This window comes from Gordionus sp. m RMFG-2023, chromosome 2, assembly GCF_954871325.1.
Source record: "Gordionus sp. m RMFG-2023 chromosome 2, tfGorSpeb1-WG-v2, whole genome shotgun sequence".
In the NCBI taxonomy this organism is placed as follows: Eukaryota; Metazoa; Nematomorpha; class Gordioida; order Chordodea; family Parachordodidae; genus Gordionus; species Gordionus sp. m RMFG-2023.
In genome coordinates, this window is record NC_088776.1 from 4,061,466 (window position 1) to 4,088,269 (window position 26,804).

Here is a 26,804-nt window from a genome sequence, read left to right on the forward strand (position 1 = left end):
TCTCAATGACTTTATAATAATACTACCCAGAATAAATTCAATAGTAATATAATATCCTTTCACAAACATCAAAACCAGAAAAATATAAATATTAATGGTATTTATTTGATACAAAGTCACTTTTAAGTCTTTTGAACGTATAATCTAAAAAAAAATTTGCTCTGGGAGGGGTCCAAACCCGAAAACCACCCCCGTAGCTACGCCACTGTGTTCTAGAATGTGCATTGAATGCACATTTGGGATAGCTACTGCTAAATTTGCCCTACTTTCTAAAGCTATAGAGTGTTCAGTTGAAAATGCTGATAAAATTATATCTACAATTACTCTTTTACATAATATTATTATTGATTATGATAAAATAGAATATACACCTAATATTTTACCTATTACTGAAAATTTAGGGATCAGTAGATCTTTAAATGCTTCAAGTTCTAATTCAAGAGAAATTAGAGAATTATTTAAAGACTATTTTAATTCTTAAATATATGCTTAATTTAACATTTTATCATTATATATGAAATAAATAAATTACTTCTGTATGTGTATATAAATTAATAAATTACTTTTGTATGTGTATATTAATCACTTATGTATGTGTATATAAATCATTTATTTTAATTTGATCTTATAAAATAATACATAACTATTTAAACATCAACATTTTCTACTATAATATTATTTATATAATTATAAATAAGAGTTTGCACATTAATTTTCATGGCGTCCTTAACTTCATTTGGCACCTTCTTTACATTATCAACCAAAGACAGGCACCATAATCTATCTGGGTCATTATCAATTTCTAACATTTTGTCAAAATATCTTTCCATTGGGTCTTTTGTTACTCTAGCCCTTTTTACAGGTCTTTCATTCTCTATATTATCTGTGATATTATTTAGTGTCTTTATTGGGCCGATTCCAAACACGACGTTTTTTCAAAGCGATAAATAACAAATTAAGCTTAATAGATGTGTGCTTCCAAACCAAACGATTTTTTCATGCATACGATTTTGCGATTATTTTAATAACAAACTAGCTTGATTTTTTTTAACGATTAAATGGCGTCTGATACAATTGAAATGAATAAGTAATTTTTTTATATTCAATAAATGAAATGATTTTAGAGGAAATTTTGTATCTGAATTGATAAATTTTGTAGAAGATCATGACGATTTATGGAACCAATCTAATGATAATTATTCTAATAGATTATTAGTAGATAAACTATGGACTTTATGTGCTAAAAAGTAGAACAAGACTTTATATTGAAAATATTGACTTTTATAATAATAATTTTTAATTAACAGACTTTTTAATTAGATACTATTTATTAGTAAGCATGGAATATAAATTTTAATAATTTATATCTTTATTTAAATAAAATCATTTTTTATCCTTTATTATTTACCAGGCTTGATTCATCCCCAAATGTCTGTAAATTAAAATGGAAGAATTTGAGGGATTCATATTTAAAGGAAAAGAGAAAGAGAGAAGAAGTCCATTCAGGGGATGCTGCAAAAGCTAGCACTCCATGGAAATGGTATGATTCACTATCATTTCTTACTACTTCCACCACACCAAGAAAGACACTAAATAATATCAAAGATAATATAGAGAATGTAAGACCTGTAAAAAGGGCTAGAGTAACAAAAGACCCAATGGAAAGATATTTTGACAAAATATTAGAAATTGATAATGACCCAGATAGATTATGGTGCCTGTCTTTGGTTAATAATGTAAAGAAGGTGCCAAATGAAGTTAAGGACGCCATGAAAATTAATGTGCAAACTCTTATTTATAATTATATAAATAATATTATAGTAGAAAATGTTGATGTTTAAATAGTTATGTATTATTTTATAAGATCAAATTAAAATAAATGATTTATATACACATACATAAGTGATTAATATACACATACAAAAGTAATTTATTAATTTATATACACATACAGAAGTAATTTATTTATTTCATATATAATGATAAAATGTTAAATTAAGCATATATTTAAGAATTAAAATAGTCTTTAAATAATTCTCTAATTTCTCTTGAATTAGAACTTGAAGCATTTAAAGATCTACAGATCCCTAAATTTTCAGTAATAGGTAAAATATTAGATGTATATTCTATTTTATCATAAGCAATAATAATATTATGTAAAAGAGTAATTGTAGATATAATTTTATCAGCATTTTCAACTGAACACTCTATATCTTTAGAAAGGGCAAATTTAGCAGTAGCTATGCCAAATGTGCATTCAATGCACATTCTAGCACTACTTAATTTATAATTTTAATATTTTTCTTCTGGGCTGGTATTCTTCGTAGGATAAGGTTTCATTAAATAATTTTTTAGTGGGAAGATACTTACTTTTCGTTTTTTTAAATAATGTCTCATAATAAAATATCTAGTTATAAGATTCATTTTTAAAAAATCAGCTGTAAAATATAAATCGTTGGCTGTTTGTAAGTAAAAAATATTGCGAAAAACGTGCCTCGGAAAACGTTTTGAAAAAACGTCGTGTTTGGAAGTGGCCCGGAAGTAGTAAGAAATGATAGTGAATCATACCATTTCCATGGAGTGCTAGCTTTTGCAGCATCCCCTGAACGCACTTCTTCTCTCTTTCTCTTTTCCTTTAAATAAGAATCCCTCAAATTCTTCCATTTTAATTTACAGACATTTGGGGATGAATCAAGCCTGGTAAATAATAAAGGATAAAAAATAATTTTATTTAAATAAAGATATAAATTATTAAAATTCATATTCCATGCTTACTAATAAATAGTATCTAATTAAAAAGTCTGTTAATTAAAAATTATTATTATAAAATAGTCAATATTTTCAATATAAAGTCTTGTTCTACTTTTTAGCACATAAAGTCCATAGTTCATCTACTAATAATCTATTAGAATAATTATCATTAGATTGGTTCCATAAATCGTCATGATCTTCTACAAAATTTATCAATTCAGATACAAAATTTCCTCTAAAATCATTTCATTTATTGAATATAAAAAAATTACTTATTCATTTCAATTGTATCAGACGCCATTTAATCGTTAAAAAAAATCAAGCTAGTTTGTTATTAAAATAATCGCAAAATCGTATGCATGAAAAAATCGTTTGGTTTGGAAGCACACATCTATTAATCTTAATTTGTTATTTATCGCTTTGAAAAAACATCGTGTTTGGAAGTGGCCCTAGACTGACGTTGCATTGATAATAATGCGTTTGAAAGCGTCGTTGTATGAAAATCAGCTGAGCCCGCCATTTTGGTAACTAAAAACTACTATTAAATTGATAACTTGCTTCTTTATTATCTCGGATGATCAGACGATTCTTTTATAAAGTTTGCGTCGGATAAAGGAATAAATTGGCCTATCGTTTGAAATTTTTAAATAAGGATACGGGTAACCAAAATGGCGCCCCCAGCTGTTTTTCATTGTTTTACACTTTTAACGAATGCATCGTCAGTCTAGGTATTATTAAATGTCATTGATATGTATATAGAATGACATTTTTTTTACAACGAAATGCCATAGCTCTAGAATAGAGTTTTTTTTTATAACAACACTAGTGTTACGACAGGCGCATGTATGTTGAAAGGACATCTTTTTAAACTGTAGGAATGGTTTGTGACTGCGATGAGCCATAATTCCTTATACAGAATCGTTAATTTATTATGGTCGTAAAATTCCAAATTGCATTAAATGGTCATATCACACGATAATATTTCAGGATAATCAATTTTTTATGAGCTTAGAAGTATCGGGTAATAGAAGAATGAAACGATTCTATTAAAGAATTGATGAAATTATTGATTAATTATGTTAGAATGGGCATATGGCCAAAAGATTTTGATCTTGCGAATCGCGATGGATCTGGCTTGCATTTCATATCATTATTTCTCATATACATAATCTAAATTTAATATTAATTTAAAATATTGCCGTATTTTTTTTTGAGAATTTGCATGCTAATTTCTAACTGGGCTATAAAAGTATTATTTTTTAGATTTTTATGCAATCAAATTGTTGGATAAATAGATCCTATAATCCGGAAGGGGGTGGGGACTTAAATTAATGGGGAGGGGGTGGTGCATCCAAAAATGCTAAAGATCGCCGAATTAAGATGTGCACTTATTAAAATTTGGATGGAGCTTGAACCCCCCATTATTACCTCCCTCCTTCTCCATTTCACAAATGACGCCCACTAACTGAAAATACTTATGTCTATCATTTAAAATAAATAATCATTCATTTTTTTAAACCCCCCCCCCAACACAGTCCATGTTTTTCATCTTAGCTCAAACCGAACAGGGCGACGTTTTCAAAATTACGACCGTCACCAAAAAATCAAACTTAGACCCCTCCCAGCAAGTCCCGGAAGATGAGTCCGCTTCTATCGTGACCGAGATTCGCCTCAAATATTTGGATACCCTACCTTGCCCCGCGGCTAGTCTGTGCGTTCTTAAGACGGGGTTTTTGTTCGCCGCTTCCGAGTTCGGAAATCAGTAAATATATAATCTCAAATCAATATGTGGTCTAGGAAAAAGAAAGCAATTAGGAGAATTGTCTGATATAAGATGCCAATCATCTTTCTTTGGATTGAAAACGTTTTTATTTTCGACGAACTTGAACGTGAAACCCGTTCCTTTTATGTTCGTTCAATTTTTAGAAAAATCTTCTTATTCTTATTCATTAGATAATAAAAAAAAATATTAATCAAAATTTTTTTAAGAAAAAAAATGGTTATTTTATTAATCAGCTGTTTCCTTTATCACATATGAATTTTTTTTTAACCTGCCACTATTTTTGTCCTATAAGTATAGTTTATTAATTTGAATATTATTCATAGATTAGCGTAAGCATGGATGTGTTATTTTCATTATCATCATCTGATTCTGAATTACCATGGTCCAAACATAATAAATATCTTCAATAAACTAATTCGATCTTTACCAAATGTAAAATGTGTTCCAAAAAAGTATTAATATCAATTTAAAAATCTTCATGTTCTAATATAAAGAGATACTGAATTGTAGTATTTATTATTTTATATGATATAACTATATTTACAGTATCATCATATCTTCAGTAAACTAATTACATCCTTACCAAATACAAAATGTGTCCAAAAAATTATAATATCAGTTTCAAAATCTTTATGTTCTAAGTTAAAGTAGATACTTAATTGTAGTATTCATTATTTTATATGATATAACTATATTTACAGTATCATCATATCTTCAGTAAACCAATTACATCCTTACCAAATACAAAATGTGTTCAAAAAATTATAATATCTGTTTCAAAAATCTTAATGTTCTAAGTTAAAGGGGATACTTAATTGTAGTATTTATTATAACCTACCCTGATTAAAACATTATGAATTTATATATTTTTTATAAATAATTAAATTTTATATGATATATAAAAGTTTATAGTAATTTTTTATTCACTTAACGACTATTAATTTTAAACATAGCCAATATATCGTGTTAAAAAAATATATATGGTATTTATTTATATTAAATTTAATTTAATAATAAAAAAAATTTATTCTTAAAGTTTTGTACGAACGTAATGCGTTGCCTTTTTTTTTGAAGATGAACGTTGAATGTGAACGCGTTTCGATTTAAAAAAAAATGTTTACAGCCATTAGATTAAAATATTAATTTGGGAGATTAAAGGCATGGGGAAGTGGAAAACAAAGAGTATAAGAGAAGGAAAAAAATGATTCTGCAAACCTCGGGGGACTAAATTTGAAATTATACTAATTTTATTTTCTTTCCCCAAGTTATCTCTACCAAATAGCCCATCTCGGAGACGACGATGACGAACCCGAGTTCAGCAGCTTCATGCCTCTGGAAGAAGGGGACACTTTTTTTTTCGCTCCAAGGGGACTCAAAAATTTTGTCCTGGTCGACGAGATAGACAGCCTCAGCCCCGTTATGAATTGTCAGGTTAAAACTCTTTTTAAATTGGTAAAATGATGTAACGATTCATTTCATGTTCATTAACTCATATGGTAGACATTTTGAATATTAAAAAAAATTATTATTAATAGATTAAATATATGTATTTAGATCATTGACATATAATAATGCCTAGACTGATTGATGCATTCATTAAAAGTGTGCATCAATGAAAACAGCTGGGGACGCCATTTTGACTATCCATATCTTTGTTAAAAAATGTTTTTTTAAACGAGATGCCAATTTATTTCTTGGTCTGAACGCAAACTTTATTAAAGAATTGCCTGATCATCGAGATAATAAGGAGGAAGCAAGTTCTCAATTTAAATAGAAGTTTTTTAACACGAGAATAATTACTATATGGGTTTTACCAAAATGGCCGGTCCAGCTGATTTGCGTTTCAACGACGCTTTCAAATTGCATTATAATGAATGCATCGTCAATCTAGGTATTATTACATGTCATTGATTTATTTAGATACAGAAAGAATGAAAGAAAGGGAAGCGAAGATAGACTAATTATATATTATAATTATCAGAGTTGTTAAAAGATACTTTTTAAGTGGATCTAGATACAGATACCACATTTTTATATCTAGATACAGAAACTAGATACTTGTATCTAGATCCTTTGACAACTCTGATTAATTATAAAAATGAATACAAATACAAACTCATCGCTTGAAATATGGAATGCTCTATTTACATTTTCTTTTTTAAATTGAAAATTAAAAAAAAACAAATTTATGCAGATAAATATGGCCTAGGTGTCCAAAATCATTTTAAAAAATAATTCGAAAAGTTTCAAAACTTTCGCAAATTTTAAAAATTTGTCTTAAAGTTTCGAAAGCTTTGTGAATATAATTCGATGTTTTGGACCCAGCTTTAAAGCAAAAAGGCCTTGTCTTGGCGATCTTATTTTTGAAAATGGGTTAAACGAATTTATGAATTAGGACACCCTATTTTTGGTATGCTTTAGATTTGTATTAATAATTTTGGTTTTGGAAAGAGTCATAGAAATACGTTTATCTACGATACAATTAGTATAGAGAAAGATATATAAGACGCCTAAACAGACTACCCCTTAAAAATAAGATGAACTAGGACAGGGTTTTAATTATTTTTACCCGAAATTCGAGCTAGCATGCGGTTTAAACGGAGGGTTAAAAAAAACAAGAAAGGTTAATATTTACCCCAATGTTTTTTTTATATAAATTTTATCAGTAATAAAAAAAAATGAAATTAGATAGCGGATTTGACGAACGAAGACACTCCTCAATTGTACACGGCTTGCGGGCGGGGGCCTAGATCATCTTTGAAAATCTTGAGGCATGGATTGGAGGTTTTATTATAACAAATTATTATTCTTCATAAATTCTGTTTCAACTCTAGCTAAAATCTTATTATCTTATGTTGAAGATTTATATGCTAATTTATGTTAAAATTAATATTATTATTTAAATTAAATTAAAAGGTTTTTTTTAAAAAATAATAGTTAATTAGAATATAATAAGGTTGTAAATTTTTTAAATTATATTTAAGATGGTGAATTAACCCTTTAAGTTCCCTGATAAAATTAATATGATGCAACACGATATTTAGTAATTTTTTTATTGATTCATGTATAGAATAATATGAAACCCACAAAAAAAAAACTTATTTTAATTTAAAATGGCGGCTCTCTCTGGTGGTTTCAAATTCATATCATAGACACCTTATGAAAACTTTCGAAACAGTTTCTATTTTTATTTAGACTTGACCACTCCTTTGGTTGATAGATGCGGCTATTATCAATTCATTCATAATCTACAATATTCTTACAGATAATAAACTCTCATTGAACGAGTTCCAAAGACAAATAATTGCTAGCGAATTGGCACACTGCAAAAATGTTGATAGGGATGATAATATTCAGAATGATAATAATTATATATCAATGCAAAGAAAAAATATTAAGCCTTATATCCTTCCAGAAATTAGACTAAAAAACTCAGCTCATCAACCTTAGACAGGAACCTCCAGTAGGTGTACCCACTGTAGTACAAAGTTAAATCCCAGAAGAACAAGGTGGTCGTGCAAATCATGCAACGTACCACTATGTCTAAATGAAAATAGAAACTGTTTCGAAAGTTTTCACAAGGTGTCTATGATATGAATTTGAAACCACCAGAAGAGAGCCGCCATTTTAAATTAAAATAAGTTTTTTTTGTGGGTTTTATATTATACTATACATGAATCAATAAAATTTTTTACTAAATATCGTGTTGCATCATATAGATTTTATCAGGGAACTTAAAGGGTTAATATGATATAAATTTATCGTTGTTTTTTTAAAATTTAAAATTAATTATTATAAATTATAATTCGTTTTTTTAAAAAAAATATTTTGCGATTTTTAAAATTTGATTAAATTTTAATAAATCTTTTGGTCCTTCATTTAGCAACATTTATACAATATTACCAGAGTTGTTAAAGGATCTATATACATCTAGATTCTGTATCTAGATATAAAAATGTGGTATTTGTATCTAGATAGATTTTTGATTAAAATATCTGTAGCTAGATATTATTTTTAAAGATGTATCTGTATCTAGATCCATTTAAAAAGTATCTTTTAACAACTCTGATTATTACAGATTACACTTTTATATATATATATAAATAATAAGTATTTATCTAGAAACTCAAGTGAAATTTTAATCGAATAGCGTTACAAATTATTGAATTCATAACGTTATTATTGTTAAGGTATCCGAAATGGCCGTCTCCGAGTTGCCCGGTAATCCAACAGCTGTTTGGACCGTTAAGAAAAAAGCCGACGGTAATTTGGAATACTTTATAAAAATATCATTATTATTTTAACTTATATATATATATATTTAGTTTATAATATTTTTGGAGATTAATGGCGGAAGCTATAACCGAAACTTTTATCTTGAATTGGGGTGGGGAGGGAGAGGTGGGGCGTTTAACTTTTTTTTCAAATTGTCCATTTCGATCGTATTATTTTCTATTGTCTTTTTTTCCCCATGATTTTTGGAATGAGATTCGTGAATGAGCAGCTTTATACAATTTATTTATTAAAATAGGAATAATTTGCGATAAACGGCTAAATTAGGTAATTATAAGCATAATTTATTCCATATTTATCGCTTAAAACGCAAAAAAGCAAAGTTCAAGACCCCCCCCCCCCCCCCCCTGACCTCTTACCATGATTACGGCCCTGGTGGAGATAATTGATGTTAATTTAGAGGATTTAATACATATCTTTAGTAGGGAGTGATTTCTAGATACATTTAGACTAAGGCCATACCAGAGAACGCATAATGTTAAAAGATAGCGAGTCAAGAATCGAGACATTTTACAAAATGGTCTTTTTCAAAAATAATATTTTCGATATTTTGAGCATTAACACATTAATATTTTTTTTATCGTCTGCTATACCAGCTGTATAAATTAACATAATTTAAAAGTGAACAAGTATATTACAATATTATTTAAAACTGCATAATTTGTAATAACTATACGTAACGAAAACGTTATAGAATTGGGTTTTAGGCCTCATTAATAGTAAACGCGTTATCTCCAGGCGTCGCGTTATTTAACACCGCATTATTTACAAGAAAAAGCCATTAAATAGATATAGATTTATAAATAGAGAGCGTTTGATAAAATTTGATAAACATATGTTACGATGCGTTGATAAAAGATATGCCCGAATTCGATATAAAGGGTATATGATTTTTCCTCAAATATTGTATAAAATAAAATATCTTAATTCTTAGCTTTATCTCAAATTAGTTTTTAAAACTGAATCGGCTGTAATAACGTTGCGCTTTAAAGCAACGCGACGCTCTAAGATAACGCGATGAGGCCCTATTTACAAAATTAGGCCAATAAATAAGTATAAATTTTTTATTAATATGGAGCGGTATGATTGATAACATTACAATTAGTTGCGAACGTATATTTTAAAAATCAGCTGTGATTTCGATTAGCGTAAAATAGGGCACTGCTTGAACATAACGCGTTTACTCTAAATTCAGCATTAGACTTAAACATAAATCAAACTTAATTTTGATGAAGATGATTAAATATTTATTTAATTAATACAGTAAAATCGATTCTTTTAGTAAAAGATTCATTTTTTGGGGGGAGTTTTAATTGTATATGTATCGAAAGGTAAAATAATTAATTTAGAATGGATATTATGCTGATAATTTATATCGCCTGCTTCGCCATCAGAAAATCTAATTGCACATGTCTGTCTCACCCATTCCTCTTCATTTTCTTTCACAGCACCTCATAACTCTTATTTTAGTTGCTGCTTTACATCTCTTCATCTATTTTTTTTTCTAACGCTTTCCTAACTTCTTCCTTCCAGAATCTAATGGTTGGATCTCTTCTCTAACCTTATCACAGGAGCACCTTTATCTCGTATCAGGTCAATTCAGCGAAACCTTTTATCGCAAAAAGGTATTTAGCGAAACATTTATCGCTATAGGAATTTTATAGCGAATATAACATAGCGAAACCATTCTCGTGAATTTTTTAATCCGCGAAACATTTATGGCGAGGACAATATCGCGAATTTATTTCCCCGAAATCTTAAAGTTTTTTTAATACAATTTTCCCAATCTCTCATTGGTTTTCGGCGTTACGTAATGTCATTTCATTATATTTTTTAAAAAATATAATTAAATGTTTTATTAAACAGACGAGTTCGATTCGTACATAGTGGTATCCTTCGTGAACGCTACCTTGGTTCTATCTATAGGCGAGACGGTGGAGGAGGTAACGGATTCCGGGTTTCTGGGGACCACCATGACACTGGCCTGTTCCCAGTTGGGAACCGAAGCTCTTATTCAAGTTTTTCCTTTTTGCAAAAGATAAATCAGGGGAAGGTAAAGGGTGGCTTTTCATAAATTATAGAGTTTTACGGGTCTACAAAATTTTTACACCAATCCGATTTATATGTACATGTTAGCGTCAATGTGTTACTTTCGGCAATGTGCACATTGCCTGATTATTTTAGGCAATGTGTTACAGTGGTAGGCAGGGTGAATTAGTTATTTAGGCAATGTATTTTATTTTACAAATTAATAAATTTATTATTTAATTTGATATTAATTTAATATTTATTTGAGAGGAATTTATAAATTTATTATTTTTATAATTTATGGATTTTATTAGATATATTTTTTAAAATAATATTATTAAGATTGTTCAATGTTTTTTGTATATTTTTTTGTAATTTATTTTGATGTGTTAATAAAATTTATTTGAGATAATTTGTTATATTATTTTTTTTAAAATATATTTTTTGATTTGATAATTGTTTTTAAACATAAATTTTTTAAATGATTTTTTTATATATTATTTTTTTAGGTACTTTTTATCTGATACATCTTTTGATCGTAAATATTTTTGAATATATATATTTTTTAAAGGATTTTTAATAAATTTATTTTATATGTACTTTTTTTGTGATAAATCTTTTGATCGCTATTTTTAGGTAAAAATATGTTTTGTAAACATGTTATATTAAAATTTCAGTGAAGATGGTACCATAGAAAAGTGACAATTGTCATAATCGTTATTTTTGAACCTTTTTGAATTTTTTAAAATTAAATAGGTAAAAATATATATTGTAAACATGTTAAATTAAAATTTCAGTGAAGATGTACCATAGAAAAGTGACAATTGTCATAATCTATATTTTTGAAATGTTTTGAGTTTTTTTAAAGTAAACAGGTAAAAATATATATTGTAAATATGTTAAATAACAAAATTCCCTTTTAATTATTATAATCAAAATTAATGATGAGTTATTTTCCTGCAAATCGTTAATGCTTTGATTTTATAAAAACTCGAGATATAAAAATTTCGGTGAGATTTATTATGACTGTATTAATGACTTAAAATAATAAAAATTCCACTATTATAATTAAACTTTACTCTTCACAGCAATCAGAAAGGTTTTTAACATAATGTATAATAGTTCGCAGATGTATAATTAAGGCATATTTTAAAATTAATTTACTATTGCTATAAATGTTTACTAAATATATTGAAATAAAGAATCCTGCATCTTCTGTATATCAACTAACTATAATATCTTTGACATATTTATTTCTAATCTTATAAGTAAATATTATTTTAGATATTTATTCACTTTTATGAACTATCTAATTACAAGTTTATTGGAATATTATAGACAATAACTAAGATTATATGCCAAACACTATAAGTGTATCTAAGATTTTTGCGAGAGGTGAAAACCTTTGGGTAATTTTTTTTACATAATTTAATTGAATAATGTTAGACTCCCTCTTTTGAAGGCCTTTGGCCCATTTTATATTTTAAATTTTATTTTGGTTTATACTCCTTTTTAAAATTTTTAATACTTTCTTATTATTTTTATGACATCATATACACATTTTTTAGTTTTTTGATAAGTGATAAATACTTTATAATTTTTAAAATAATATTTACCAATATAGATTTGCCGTTTATACGCTAGAATTTTTTTTATGTCAAAATACATTTTTTACGTCATATTCTTACCAGAAATCCTGTGGCAAGTCTTCCCTATAAAATCTCGCAAGATTTTAGCTCTTGACAAATATAAAAAAAAATGTTTTTTTATTTTGAATATAATTCAACATAAATTAGTAAATAATCATTTTTTTTATTTTCACAATATAAATGTAAAATATTTACAGAATGACACTGAGAATTGCAAGACACATTAGACACCCTGCATTTACATCTATTTGTTATGCAATTTTGTTTACAACGACAGATTGTATTCATTATTTCTCTGACCCTGATTCTGAGTCTATTTCATCGATGGCACCTAAATATCATAAAAACATTTTTACAAAAATTTAATGTGTCTTGCAATTCTCAGTGTCATTCTATAAATATTTTATATTTTTTTAAATACAAGTAACATTGTTTATTAATGGATTTTGTATTGTAGAAGACTTAAAGCTTAGGACGATATATTATTTTAATATTAAATTGATGTTTTGAAGAGTTATACAATGATTTCTATTTTAATATTAAATTGATGTTAATTTTGTATATATACTTAAATGATCATACATCTATTTGTTATGCAATTTTGTTTACAATGACAGATTGTATTCATTACTTCTCTGACCTTGATTCTAAGTCTATTTCATCGATGGCACCTAAATATCATAAAAACATTTTTTGCAAAAATGAATTATGTAATAAATCGCCTGAATATTTATTTTTTATAAGTAAGTCATAATTTATTAATATTAAAAAGGGGTGAGAAATTAATTGACGGAAGTGAAATTTCAGCGCTGGGCTGATTGGATAACTCGAAGAAAAATATTCATGAAATTTTATATATTTTTTCTAAATTACCTTCATTATCAAATTTATTCGAATATATTAAATGTTTTTGCGCGCTTTCTATGAATTAAGAAATTAATTTTTTTTGCAATTTTGAACATAAATACCTGATAAATTGGGAAAATGACTCTGAGCACCCTTTAGTTGATCTCCTATAATTAAGGGGTTTACCTCTTGACAACCCAAATTATCTATAAAATTAAACAAATTATTTCACAAAATAATGTATTACGAAAAGGCATTGTATGATCCATTGATGGATAATATTTTTGAATTGAATTAGAAGAATTTTCATTGTCATCTATAAAATATTATATGTTAACTAATTTGTATAATTAAATAAAAATATATACCAGGATCTCTATTCAGCTTGCCGGTAATTTCTCCCCCATTATCTTTAGATTAACAAAATTAGTTTTCATAAAAAAAGTATTATATAAACTTGGGATATAATGATGTAGTGCATCAACACCTATTTGTTCATTCAGGCTAAGATTATTATCCAAAGCATTTGTAAAATAATTTTTGAAATGCATTAATAAATAAATTATAAACCAATAAGTAGTGAATCTGAATAATCAACCAGGTTCTCATCAAAACTCAAATCATCACCCAAATCAGCTGTAAGATATGATATTTTAATTAAAAGTATCTAAGTAAAAAAAAATATGTACCAGAATATTTTGATGTACTAGCTTCTAGCAGCGAATCCCTAATGTTTTCCCAAATTCTTTTCTAAATGTAATAATTTTACAAATGTATCTAAATAAACAATATAATATATACCAAAATATTGAAACGGTCTTGGTTTTTTGAGTAAATTACCGCTACTCATGTCAGCTGTAAATAATATTCTAACGTAATGTATAAACATAAATATGTACCTGGATCTTCTGATGGATTAGACTCTAGCAGCGAATTCGTAATGTTTTCCGAATGTGAAAAGGCATTGTATATACCTAGATCCATTGATGGAAAATATTCTTGAATTGAATTAGAAGAATTTTCATTGTCATCTGTAAAATATTATATGTTAACTAATTTGTATAATTAAATAAAAATATATACCAGGATCATTCGAATCTTCATAATCTACCAGATTTTGACAAAAGCTCTTATCATCATCCAAATAAGCTATAAAATATTATAAAGAAATTATCGTATTAAAAACCTGTATCTTCAGATTTATCTGGTTTAAGTGAATTTATAATTGCATAGATATAATTCAATTATACCTGGCATAGAGGAATCCCAGATGTTAGGTTTGTGTCCAAACATAACCTCATAGGGTGATGCCTTGATTCCTCTATGATACGATATATTCTTTTGGAATTATATCGTCCCTAAAGCATCAGCCCAACACGTTGTTTTCTTATTACGAAGAAAACAACGTAATTTATTCTAAAAAAAATTAAAACTAAATTAATTTACTTTGTATTAAGATAAATACCATAATATCTTTATCAGCACGCTCGACAACTGAGATTGGGAGTGCCTTCGGCCTTCCATCCACCATTTTACATCCTGGCCACGTGCCCACGATCTTTTGATTGGTCTAAAAACATATTGACTTACTTGTATAGTAATTATTACAATGGTATTGATCGGAGAGTCCAAACCGTTGGAAGCGAAGCGTGTTAATAAAGGATATTATGGTATTTATCTTAATTCAAAATAAATAAATTTAGTTTTATTTTTTTTTTAAAGAATAAATTACGTTGTTTTCTTCACGATAAGAAAACAACGTGTTGGGCTGACGCTTTGGGAACGAATTAAACTGTAATATTATTTAAATTTTTTAAAAATATTTGTATGCATGGCCTTGGCTCTTAAAATTATAATTGCAAAACCCACTGCGCATGTCGGGAAAACCTATTAAATTATCGTCTTATCTTTTATTTTAACCTATTGTAGATTTTATCTTTAATATTTTTTCCATATGGATAAAATTGTAAATTATTTCAAAAAGGTTCCAGAAAAAAAAATATCGTATCATAGAGGAAACAAGGCCTCACCCCTGTGAGATTATGTTTGGGCACAAACCTAACATCTGGGATTCCTCTATGCCAAGTATAAATTTACTTAAACCAGAAAAATCCGAAGATCCAGGAAAAGATAACATTTTTACTGAAATTTTAATTTAACATGCTTACAAATATATATTTTTACCTATTTAATTTAAAAAAACTCAAAAAAGTTCAAAAATAACGATTATGACATTTGTCACTTTTTCTATGGTACATTTTCACTGAAATTTTAATTTAACATGTTTATATTTTTACCTAAAAAATCACCGATCAAAAGATATATCAGGAAAAAATAGGTAAAATAAAATAATCTTATAAAATATTTGAAAATAATCTTAAAAATTATTCAAAAATAATCTTAAAAAATATTTGGAAAAAAATATTAAAAATTAGCGATCAAAAGATATAGCAGGAAAAATATGTAAAAAATAATATTAAAAAATATTAAAAAATCAGAAAAAAATATGTAAAAAATAATATTAAAAATATTAAAAATTAGCGATCAGAAGGTAAAAAATAATATTAAAAATTAGCGATCTAAAATCATTTTGTAAAAATATTATATTTTAAAACAAATTATATTATCTAAAAAAAAATTATAAATTAAGTAAAAATAATAATCTTAAAAAATTAATAATAATAAATTAAAATATTGTTAATAATATAATATTACAAAAATAATACATTGCCTAAATAACTAATTCAGCTTGCCTACCACCGTAACACATTGCCTAAAATAATCAATACAGTGTTGTGATGATTTAATGAAACATATTGACGATTAAATTAAAACCCATTCATATGAAATTATATTCTTACACTGAGATTTAGTCGAAATGAGAACGTGAATAAAGCCTTTATTTGGGAAAACTAAATTAAATTCTTCGTTTAAGTAAAGTTTTTATCTTTAAGAAAAAGAAAAAAAACTATTTATCTAGATAATATAAAAATTTATATGATCAAAATCTTTTTCTAAAAAAACATATATATATATCACGAATAACATTTAATATGTTCAATTTACATAATACTGTAATTCTACCTACCGAGAAGGGTTTAACTCTGTTGGCGGCTTCACTCAAAATAACACATTCGAAATCTATATAAAAAAAGATTGAAATATTTTTTTTTCTTTTAAAATAATTTTTATCTATAAACTGGACTGGAAGACTTTTCTGAATGAGTTATAAAATATATAAATTTTTAACTTATTTCTTCAATTGTTTATTTTATTTTCTATCAAATTTACCTTTCTTATATTAAAGTTTCGAAAATGACTTGTGAAATCTTTATTTAATGTAAATTTTATTTACATAATAAAAAAGATCAAAAAATATTTATTTTTTCTTTTGTATTGCACATAATATTACGAAAAAAATATATATTTATATTATATAATATCTAGTGTAATAATTTAATAAATTAATTGTTCAAAGGAATAGATCGGATTCCCTCTTCGATATATCGTATCTAATGTTGGTAGAAGGCTGTGAAATTGGAATTAGTGAAATTAAGCAATAGGCTAGTAATTGCTTCAATTATATGAATTCTGTTATTGGGTTTGGGATATCTAGAGCGATACTGATTTTTCGAAACGCCAAAAAGTTTCTCAATGGGGTTTAATCGAGGGGAATAGGGTGGAAGATATACTATATTTTGATAGTTTTCTGTTATTATATGAGCTCGGTGAATGGGTGCATCATCCATTATTATTAGCGAAATTCAACGGTAAAATGGATGATAATTCATCCAGGTAAGTTTTGAATTTTATTGATGTAAATGCCCCGTCTATAATCATGTATTTTTTGAGACCATTAATTCCTATGGTAGACAAAACCGATACGTTTTTCCCCTTTGAAGGAGGGAGCTTGACGGATGGCCTCTTACCCAGAGGTGCCCATCCATAGTGGGAAATGACGTGGGAATTGAAGCCTATTTTATCTAAATAGAATATATTTTGAAATGGCACGTTCATCATTTTTAGGCAATACTCTCCAATAATTATAACATCTGGGGAATTCCGTCTATCGGGTTATTTTCTAGCCCTTTTTCTGCTCCACCCCATTGATTTAATGCATCTAGATATTCCCGAATCACTCATTTTGAGATGAGGTGGTAAATTTTTCACTATATTTTTTATCGTCAATCCATTATTATGTTCTAGTAGCTGTATAATTTTAGATTTTAATTCTGAATCATCCTTTTTGTTCCTTCTTCTTTGATGGATTATGTAATCGGCCAAGTGGTCACCGTAGTATTCGGGGAATGTTATCCTTTTGAAACGGTATACCGAAGCAATGGATAAATTGAGATCATGGGCCATTGTCTTTGCGCTTGGCTGTTCAAATTTAGGTTTACTAAGCCATTTTTTTGCTATGGCTATTTTTTCCTGACTCCAATTGCCATATTTCTTCTGTGGTTTATGATAGGTATCAGAGTTTGTTGTAGAACCAATTATTTGATTAGATAAAGAAATATTTGTTATGTCAAATAAAGCTGAATGTGAAATATTTTGAGAATAAGTTGATTCTTCCTGTGAGTAAAAATCTAAAAAATTATACATAATAAAACAATATAATGTTAAATGTTAAAAACCTGTAGATCGTAGAAAAGGTCTAAGATACGGGAGATAGTGAAATTATTCATAATAAATAAGTTAAGAAAAGTTTAAAAAAATAATTTATAAGTTTTTAAAAAAAATTTTAAAGAAAAAGAATTGTTTTAATTTTTTTTATATATGTACATAAATACAAATGTGTTATTTTAATTATTTTTGCAAGCAATATACTTATACATGGATGGATTTTAATTTAATCCTCAATATGTTTCAAATCATCACACTGTATATCCCAAATGTATAATATATCTCAAATGCATTAGATAAAAATTAGCCTTGATTATATATCCAATCTTTATTGTCTCAAATTAATATATTCAAAATAATTTTTATATATGTACATAAATACAAATGTGTTATTTTAATTATTTCTGCAAGCAATATACTTATACATGGATGGATTTTAATTTAATCCTCAATATGTTTCATAAAATCATCACAACACTGTATATCCCAAATGTATAATATATCTCAAATGCATTAGATAAAAATTAACCTTGATTATTTATCCAATCTTTATTGTCTCAAATTAATATATTCAAATTAATTTATATATATGTACATAAATACAAATGTGTTATTTTAATTATTTCTGCAAGCAATATACTTATACATGGATGGATTTTAATTTAATCCTCAATATGTTTCATAAAATCATCACAACACTGTATATCCCAAATGTATAATATATCTCAAATGCATTAGATAAAAATTAACCTTGATTATTTATCCAATCTTTATTGTCTCAAATTAATATATTCAAATTAATTTATATATATGTACATAAATACAAATGTGTTATTTTAATTATTTCTGCAAGCAATATACTTATACATGGATGGGTTTTAATTTAATCCTCAATATGTTTCATTAAATCATCACAACACTGTATATCCCAAATGTATAATATATCTCAAATGCATTAGATAAAAATTAACCTCGACTATATATCCAATCTTTATTGTCTCAAATTAATATATTCAAATTAAATTCAATACAAACATAAAAAAATAAAAAAGAAAAAAAAAATATTCAAATTAAAAAAAATCATAATGAATGAATGTCTTCGATTTCCCTATTTCTTCTACCTATTTATCACGACATACATCTTCATATAATATTACACCGATATTTTCCGATATTCACCCAAATCCGACCCGATAACCGAAAAGTCGTGCTTAATTTTACGCCCAAAAAGCGTGACGTCATAGTTTTAATTTTGATCGCAAAATGGATCGAAGCTATTAATTAGTACTAAGTTTAATTACTAATTTATGGTACTAAAAATTGATAAAAATTTTTCAGAAAAAAATGGCTTTTAAGTCGCTTTTCGATCTGAAAGTTGGTCCGTACGCCTGTGTTAATTCCATTACTTTACTCTATTAAATTTGCAAATTTTAATTTTATTTCTTTTTTTATAGGTGTACCCCGATGGTATAAGGCATATAAGATCGGATAAAAGGGTCAACGAATGGAAAACCCCTCAAAGGAAACAGATAACTAAATGCGCCCTCAATAATAGGCAGGTGGTTATAGCTCTAACCGGCGGGGAAATCGTTTACTTCGAAATGGACCCGGTAATATACTCACTTTCATGGGGAACGTTCTTTTTATGTTTACATTAACACAGTACCAATTAAGACGTGGCATAATGTTTATTATATAAAAAAAACCGATATTATTAAATATTCGTTACAAAATAGTGTTGAGTGAACAAAAATTTACACCCACGAACAAGTTCCATATATAACAGGGTTTTTACTCCTTTTTTTATTACAATGTTAGAACTATAATTTAAATCAAGAAATCTCTGTTCTAGTGTTTGTTAAACGGCTCAGAAAAAAAAATATTTCCTAAGCCTCGAGGTTTCGATAATGTATGTTTATACCCTTTGTTCCTTCTATGAACAAAACCTTCGGGCTTACGTAATATTTTTATGGATGAAATATTGAGTTAGCCGTTTTTAAAAATCGGCTCAAAACGAGCCGTTTAACAACACTACTCTCTGTTCATCAAAAAAGTATTTTTTTAGAGGTTTTGTTTAGGATAAATTTGGGAATCGATTATAACAGTTATCCTAATTTTTTGCTCGAGGAAATTTTTTTAAAAATAAATTAAGCTGCTATATCCGATATTTATCATTCGATCATTAAAATCTTTTCACAAATGTCAACGGAATTATCCCACGTTTTTTTTGTTTCTTTTGAATTATGTATCACGGTATATGGAAATACTTTTTTTTTCATTTCATGAATGGCGTACAGTCAGGTCAACTTAACGAATACACGGAACGCAAAGAACTTCCATCCACCATTATATGTATGGGACTGGGTAACGTACCGCCAGGTGAACAGAGGTCCAAATTTTTGGCAGTCGGTCTGGCCGATAATACTGTCAGGATAATATCCCTCGATCCTATGGTAATAATTTTATTCTCGTTTAATTTGGTTATGATGACGAACCTTCAACTACATTTTCTCTAATTTATTTTATAGAACTATTAAGAGTAATTTTGGCAAATTATGTTCCTTAATATAGTTTCTTTTTCTTATATTTATTATGGCTAAAGAATGATTGATACCGAAATAAAATATTTATTTATTGTAACCCCCCCCTCCCTCTACATCGCTCTCCTTTCGTACCTCTCCCCAAAAAGACTTGTTTATCTCCGTTAAGTATGCAAGCTCTTCCGGCCACGCCCGAATCACTCTGTATCTCGGAAACCGGTAATATTATGGCTGACAGTAAGCAGCCCACGATCACGGAAGAAGGCGGGGAGGCTGGTTCTAACGCGAACGCGAACAAAAACCTTAACCTGGCCGGCAATTACTTTCTGAACATTGGATTGCAAGTTTAGAATTTTGTGTTTAGGAGATTTTTTTTATGTAAGGGGGGTGAGGTGTTAAAGAGTACTAATAATCTCTTGAAAACAATGCTTCATCTAAAAAAGAGTTAAACGTGTTTCCATTTCCATGATTATACAATTTCTGAATTTTATGATAAATTTGAGATAACTGAATTAAGCGAAAGATTTAATTGGGCGAATGAGCGAAAAAAAATCTTGGCCTGGGTCTTTCTGCAATTACCTTCTAAATACTGGATTCCAAGTGAAAATTTTGTGTTCAAGAGATCTTTTTTTTATAAAGGATGAAGTGTAAAAGACGGTTAAGATCTCTTCTCTTCTCTTCTCTTCTCTTCTCTTCTCTTCTCTTCTCTTCTCTTCTCTTCTCTTCTCTCTCTTCTCTTCTCTTCTCTTCTCTTCTCTTCTCTTCTCTTCTCTTCTCTTCTCTTCTCTTCTCTTCTCTTCTCTTCTTCTTCTCTTCTCTTCTCTTCTCTTCTTCTTCTTCTTCTCTCTTCTTCTTCTTCTTCTTCTTCTCTTCTCTTCTCTTCTCTTCTCTCTCTCTTCACGGCCAATTTCATAAGCAAATACGTATTATATTTCCTTTGAAATTTAGTGAAATATTCGAAAAATAAAATATTATTAAATAAACTCGTAGAATGGTGTATTACTGAGAACATCTCTAGATCAAGTTACGGGCGATCTTTCCGACACCAGAACGCGTTACCTGGGATCCAAAGCGGTTAAATTATTCAGGATCAGGATTCAGAAAACTGAAGCGGTATTTTATTATTTAAAATTATTTTTTTGTTTACTTATTATTCATTAATGTATACATGAATGAGAACGGCGGTGGTGAGAATAGGGCCCAAAAATATTTGGAGGAGTGCGGGGAGGTGGTAGACCACCGTGTGTTGCCTTCCATTCAAATTAACTGATGAATAATTTATCAGCAAAAAAAAATATACAATTTTGAATACCTTGATCATAAATTTTCTGAATCTAATTAAAATTCCAGCATTCTTTACGAGATTATAAGTATTTTTTTGATCAATAATCGGTTATAAATAATATAAATGTAAGCTATTAAGCATTGTCTATCCATTGGGTGTCCTAAGTGCGATATCCTTTTTTTTAAAATTTTTTTCATACTGATGGATATATAGAGAGGATTTAAGATTTGTCGAAGTCATGGGATAAAACATTTGAATGGAAGGGGGGGGGGGGTGGTAGACCACCGTGTGTTGCCTTCCATTCAAATTAACTGATGAATAATTTATCAGCAAAAAAAATATACAATTTTGAATACCTTGATCATAAATTTTTTGAATCTAATTAAAATTCCAGTATTCTTTACGAGATTATAAGTATTTTTTGATCAATAATCGGTTATAAATAATATAAATGTAAGCTATTAAGCATTGTCTATCCATTGGGTGTCCTAAGTGCGATATCCTTTTTTTTAAAATTTTTTTCATACTGATGGATATATAGAGAGGATTTAAGATTTGTCGAAGTCATGGGATAAAACATTTGAATGGGAGGGGGGGGGGTGGTGGTAAGATTGGTTAGAAGTTATGGATAAGGTTAATATATAGATCAATTAAAATGCCTAGGTAAAATACAAATTTCTAAAGGTTAAAAAAAATTATTTATATCTTAGTTTTAATTTCTCTTCATCCACTCTACATAAGTCTATAAAATTAAATTATCGGATACATTTAAATAAATTTAATAATTATATTTCGTCTCATTTAATCTAATAAATAATAGGTATTTTATTGTAGTTATTTTTATTAAAAATTATTAGAATAAGAAGAAAAAAAATCTATAAATAATATTTAATCTGCAAAGGTGAAGTAATAAATTTTTGAAAAATTAGACATTTTGTAGCAAATCATAATTTTCATTTCTATATCAAAAATCGTAAAAGTTCGATTATAATTTAATTTTATAATTAATGATATTTATTTTAATATTTAAATTTTAATATAATTAAAATAATGGAAAAAAAAATATTACGTTTACCGAAAAATCAATATAAAATGCTGGCAAAGAAAATGTAAATACTTGGCAAATCTGATTTAAAATAGTGAAAAAGATGGTATATTAATTAAAAATTTTATACGGCTTGCTTTTTACTAATATTATATTAATAACTTACTTATAATCCTAAAAAAAGGAATATTTAGAAATTAAAGAAATAAGAAGGCAGACGATAATATATTTTTCATAGACAAATCCTTTTTTTAGAACTTAAAATTTTGAATCGACGGATATTAATGGAAAAGAAAATGTAAATACTTGGCAAATCTGATTTAAAATAGCGAAAAAAGATGATATATTAATTAAAAATTTTATACTGTTCCCGAAAAATACTGACATAATAATTAATACTGGTAAAACGAATTAAGTAGTAATTTTATTATTAGGAAAAATATTTTTTTGTAATAGCGCGCACGAATTGAGCATTTCAAACGCTGCGTTGCTAGCACAAATAATGCATTTCAATTGGCCTCATTCAAATTTGGTAAGATTACCGTTTGGTTTGGCGTTAGCAACCATTTAAAAAAAACGCAAAATAGGCTTGCCTTTTTCTAATATTATATTAATAACTTACTTATAATCCTAAAAAAAGGAATATTTAGAAATTAAAGAAATAAGAAGGCAGACGATAATATAATTTTCAAAGACCAAATCCTTTTTTTTAGAACTTAAAATTTTGAATCGATATTGGCTTGTTTTTTCTAATATTATATTAATAACTTACTTATAATCCTAAAAAAAGGAATATTTAGAAATTAAAGAAATAAGAAGGCAGACGATAATATAATTTTCAAAGACAAATCCTTTTTTTAGAACTTAAAATTTTGAATCGATATTGGCTTGCTTTTTCTAATATTATATTTAATAACTTACTTATATCCTAAAAAAAGGAATATTTAGAAATTAAAGAAATAAGAAGGCAGACGATAATATAATTTTCAAAGACAAATCCTTTTTTTTAGAACTCAAAATTTTGAATCGACGGATATTAATAAAAAAGGCAACCTCAATTAAAACGAGGGATGCGTTACGTTTTTTTTAATTAAAAGATTACGGCAAAACGTAAACGCTCAATTTGTGTGCACTTTAATTTCGAATAAATACTGAAGAAATAAATAAAAAACCCTTTATTTTAAAAAAAATAAGTTGTCATGTAATTGTTATTTTTTTTTAAAAAAAAAGGTACTCGCCATTTCTAGCCGAAGCTGGCTGAGTTACGGGTACGAATCGCGTTTTCACTTGACGCCCCTCTCCATATTCGATAGCTCCAACCCGTCCTCTCAGTCCGCTTCCGGTGCGGCAGCAGCTGGATCCTCAGCTTTGCTTCACGCCTCTTCGTTTTCGTCGGAACAATGCCCGGAAGGCGTAGTGGCTATATCTAGCAATAGTCTGAGGTTAAATCATAATGTATTTATCGAGATAATGTTACTTTTTAGCCTAATTGATCCTAATCCGACTATTTGCTTAGGCGCCTCGAAAAAAAGAGCTGAACCCCTGAGGATTTAACCAATGAAAATATCGGCCCGCGTTTGATTTTAGCATATTATTTTGCAAGTCTAGTACTTGGCATAACAAATAGTTATCCAGATAATTTGAATCTGAACCACATATTGACACTGACAAATTATATTCGTATATTTCTATATAAATTTTTAAAAAATATTAGAATTTTAGCCCTGGAAAAGCTTGGAGGCGTTTTCAATCAAACTCCGCTCCCGTTAAAATACACTCCCAGGAAGTTCGTCATCCACCACGAAACGGGCAGTTTGATCATCATCGAAACCGATCATAACGCTTACACCCAGGAGAGCCAACAGATCAGGAAACAGCAGATGGCCGAAGTTTTGTTTATATTATGATTATTTAATACTAATTGAAGTTTCCATACTTCCTTGTAATTGAGAACTTTGCATACAGGTATACCGCTTTCTAAATATCGTAACGCCGAAGTTGATCATTCGTGTTTTAAAACGAAAATATGTTAATTAACCGATCCTATCCGATATAGCAAAATGGGATAGATAAGCTAGAGTAACCTCGTAACTTCAAGTCCACTAACCTCCCCGGCCACTAAATTGGGCCTCCCGATTTGTTTCTAATTTCTTATAAATATTGGCTCCCCAAGTAAACTGTTGACCTCCCTCAACTGAAACTTGTTTGCTATGGGCCTGGATATTAATTTTTTTACAAGAATATTGAATTATTTTTCAAAATTTCAGATCATATTAGTTTCATATTTTTTTTTAAAATAACTACTAGGAAATGGTAAAATCGGCGGGAGACGAGGAGAAAGAGATGGCGGCCGAGATGGCGGCAGCGTTTCTCAACGAGAACTTGCCGGAAACCGGATTCGGTTCCGCCAAAGCCGGACCCGGAATGTGGGCCTCGCTGATTCGGATCATCCAGCCATCATCCATCGTGGGCAAGATTGGGGACAATATCGACTCCTTTTGCTCATTCGTGTCCCCCCTACCCCAGAACGAGGCCGCCATTAGGTTAGAAAAAATAAAATTTGTTCAGGATCGAAGATCCATGGTAGAGAGTAGCTGTATTAAGGTCCCACTTAATCGGGTACAAATAGTGATCCGTTTTTTTTGCAGCACGAACTTTTTAATGTCATCGATCGAATACATCTGATACGTATACGTCAGTCAATTGTAAATCTTTTTTTTTTAAACCATCTTTATCCAACTTCCCTTAGGTTTCTTACCATCTATATTCGTACTTAATCCAATTCACATCTATGTCGCGGACATGGCCTACCCACCTTTGGCGAAAACTATTTTTGTGTTTAGATAAAATATGGATATTTTGCCAATTTCTCTATGCGCAGGCGCTCATTGACTGGGGAAGGGCGGGGAGGAGGAAGGCCATGCATCGCGAGACAGAGAAGATTGGTTTTAAAAAATGACAACGTTGAAAATAGTTTGGTAAAGATGGCGAAGCGAGATGTGCAACTTACTGCCTTGAGAATATCGGATGCATAAAAAAACAAAGACTAACACTTTGTAAATAGGGGGAAAAAGTCTTAAATTCGACGACGATGTGTTAATTAGGGATAAAAAAAATGAAATTTAATATAAATTAATAGCAGTTTTAAGTAATAAAAAATTTTTTTGAGTTTTTTTTTCTCTAAAAAAACAGGATTTTAATCTCGAAAAAAACATTATCCTCGTAAAAGACAGGTTTTTTATTCTGAAAAAAAAACGTTTTTTATTGATAAATAAATGATTTGTTGTTTGTTTAAAGCATTGCCATGACGAATTTCAACAACCGACCTCCTTACGAACAATACGTGGTCATAGGTGTGGTCAGAGATCTCAATTTGCAAACCAAACAAAACACGGGCGGTTTCTTATACACTTATCTCTGGAAAGGTCATTTTTACAATTTAAAAAAAATAAACGTAGTCAGCTGTTTACCCCATTTTTTTATGGTCTTTGCAACGTTGATTAAATGACATTCGAAGAAAAAATATATCCTAATTTTAGAAATTAAATTTTTTTGAAAAAGAAAACAATATAATTATTTTTTCAACTTTGAAATCATTTTTTGAGCTAGTGTTATCGGATTTTACCGGAAATGTAATTCCATCATGTTTGGATTACCTACTCTATGAATTTCAGACAATTTTGCTCTGGAAATGTATATGAATTTCAGACAATTTTTCTCTGGAAATGTAATTCCATCATGTTTGGATTACCTACTCTATGAATTTTCAGACAATTTTTCTCTGGAAATGTAATTCCATTATGTTTGGATTACCTACTCTATTGAATTTCAGACAATTTTTCCACGAACTCTTGAGCTCAATATAATTTATATATCGTTTTTCCGTAGATTTTTATATGTAAATTATAAAGGACTCTAAGGTTAGCGGCAAAATTTTCTTCAATTCATAAGATTTGGT

At 28.3% G+C, this 26,804-nt stretch overlaps 1 protein-coding gene across 1 annotated transcript in view; it reads left to right on the plus strand.

Moving 5' to 3' along the window:
- Positions 1–26,804, plus strand: part of LOC135925094 (splicing factor 3B subunit 3-like) — a 38,811-nt gene that overhangs the window by 5,060 nt on the left and 6,947 nt on the right. The window contains exons 7-19 of the mRNA XM_065460272.1: positions 4,287–4,513; positions 5,800–5,965; positions 7,223–7,318; positions 8,725–8,797; positions 10,694–10,845; positions 19,431–19,586; positions 20,274–20,429; positions 20,666–20,860; positions 21,507–21,629; positions 24,077–24,288; positions 24,561–24,735; positions 25,154–25,389; positions 26,144–26,271. Of these exons, the coding sequence (XP_065316344.1) occupies positions 4,287–4,513; positions 5,800–5,965; positions 7,223–7,318; positions 8,725–8,797; positions 10,694–10,845; positions 19,431–19,586; positions 20,274–20,429; positions 20,666–20,860; positions 21,507–21,629; positions 24,077–24,288; positions 24,561–24,735; positions 25,154–25,389; positions 26,144–26,271 (2,095 nt within the window). The remainder of the gene's footprint in view (positions 1–4,286; positions 4,514–5,799; positions 5,966–7,222; positions 7,319–8,724; positions 8,798–10,693; positions 10,846–19,430; positions 19,587–20,273; positions 20,430–20,665; positions 20,861–21,506; positions 21,630–24,076; positions 24,289–24,560; positions 24,736–25,153; positions 25,390–26,143; positions 26,272–26,804) is intronic.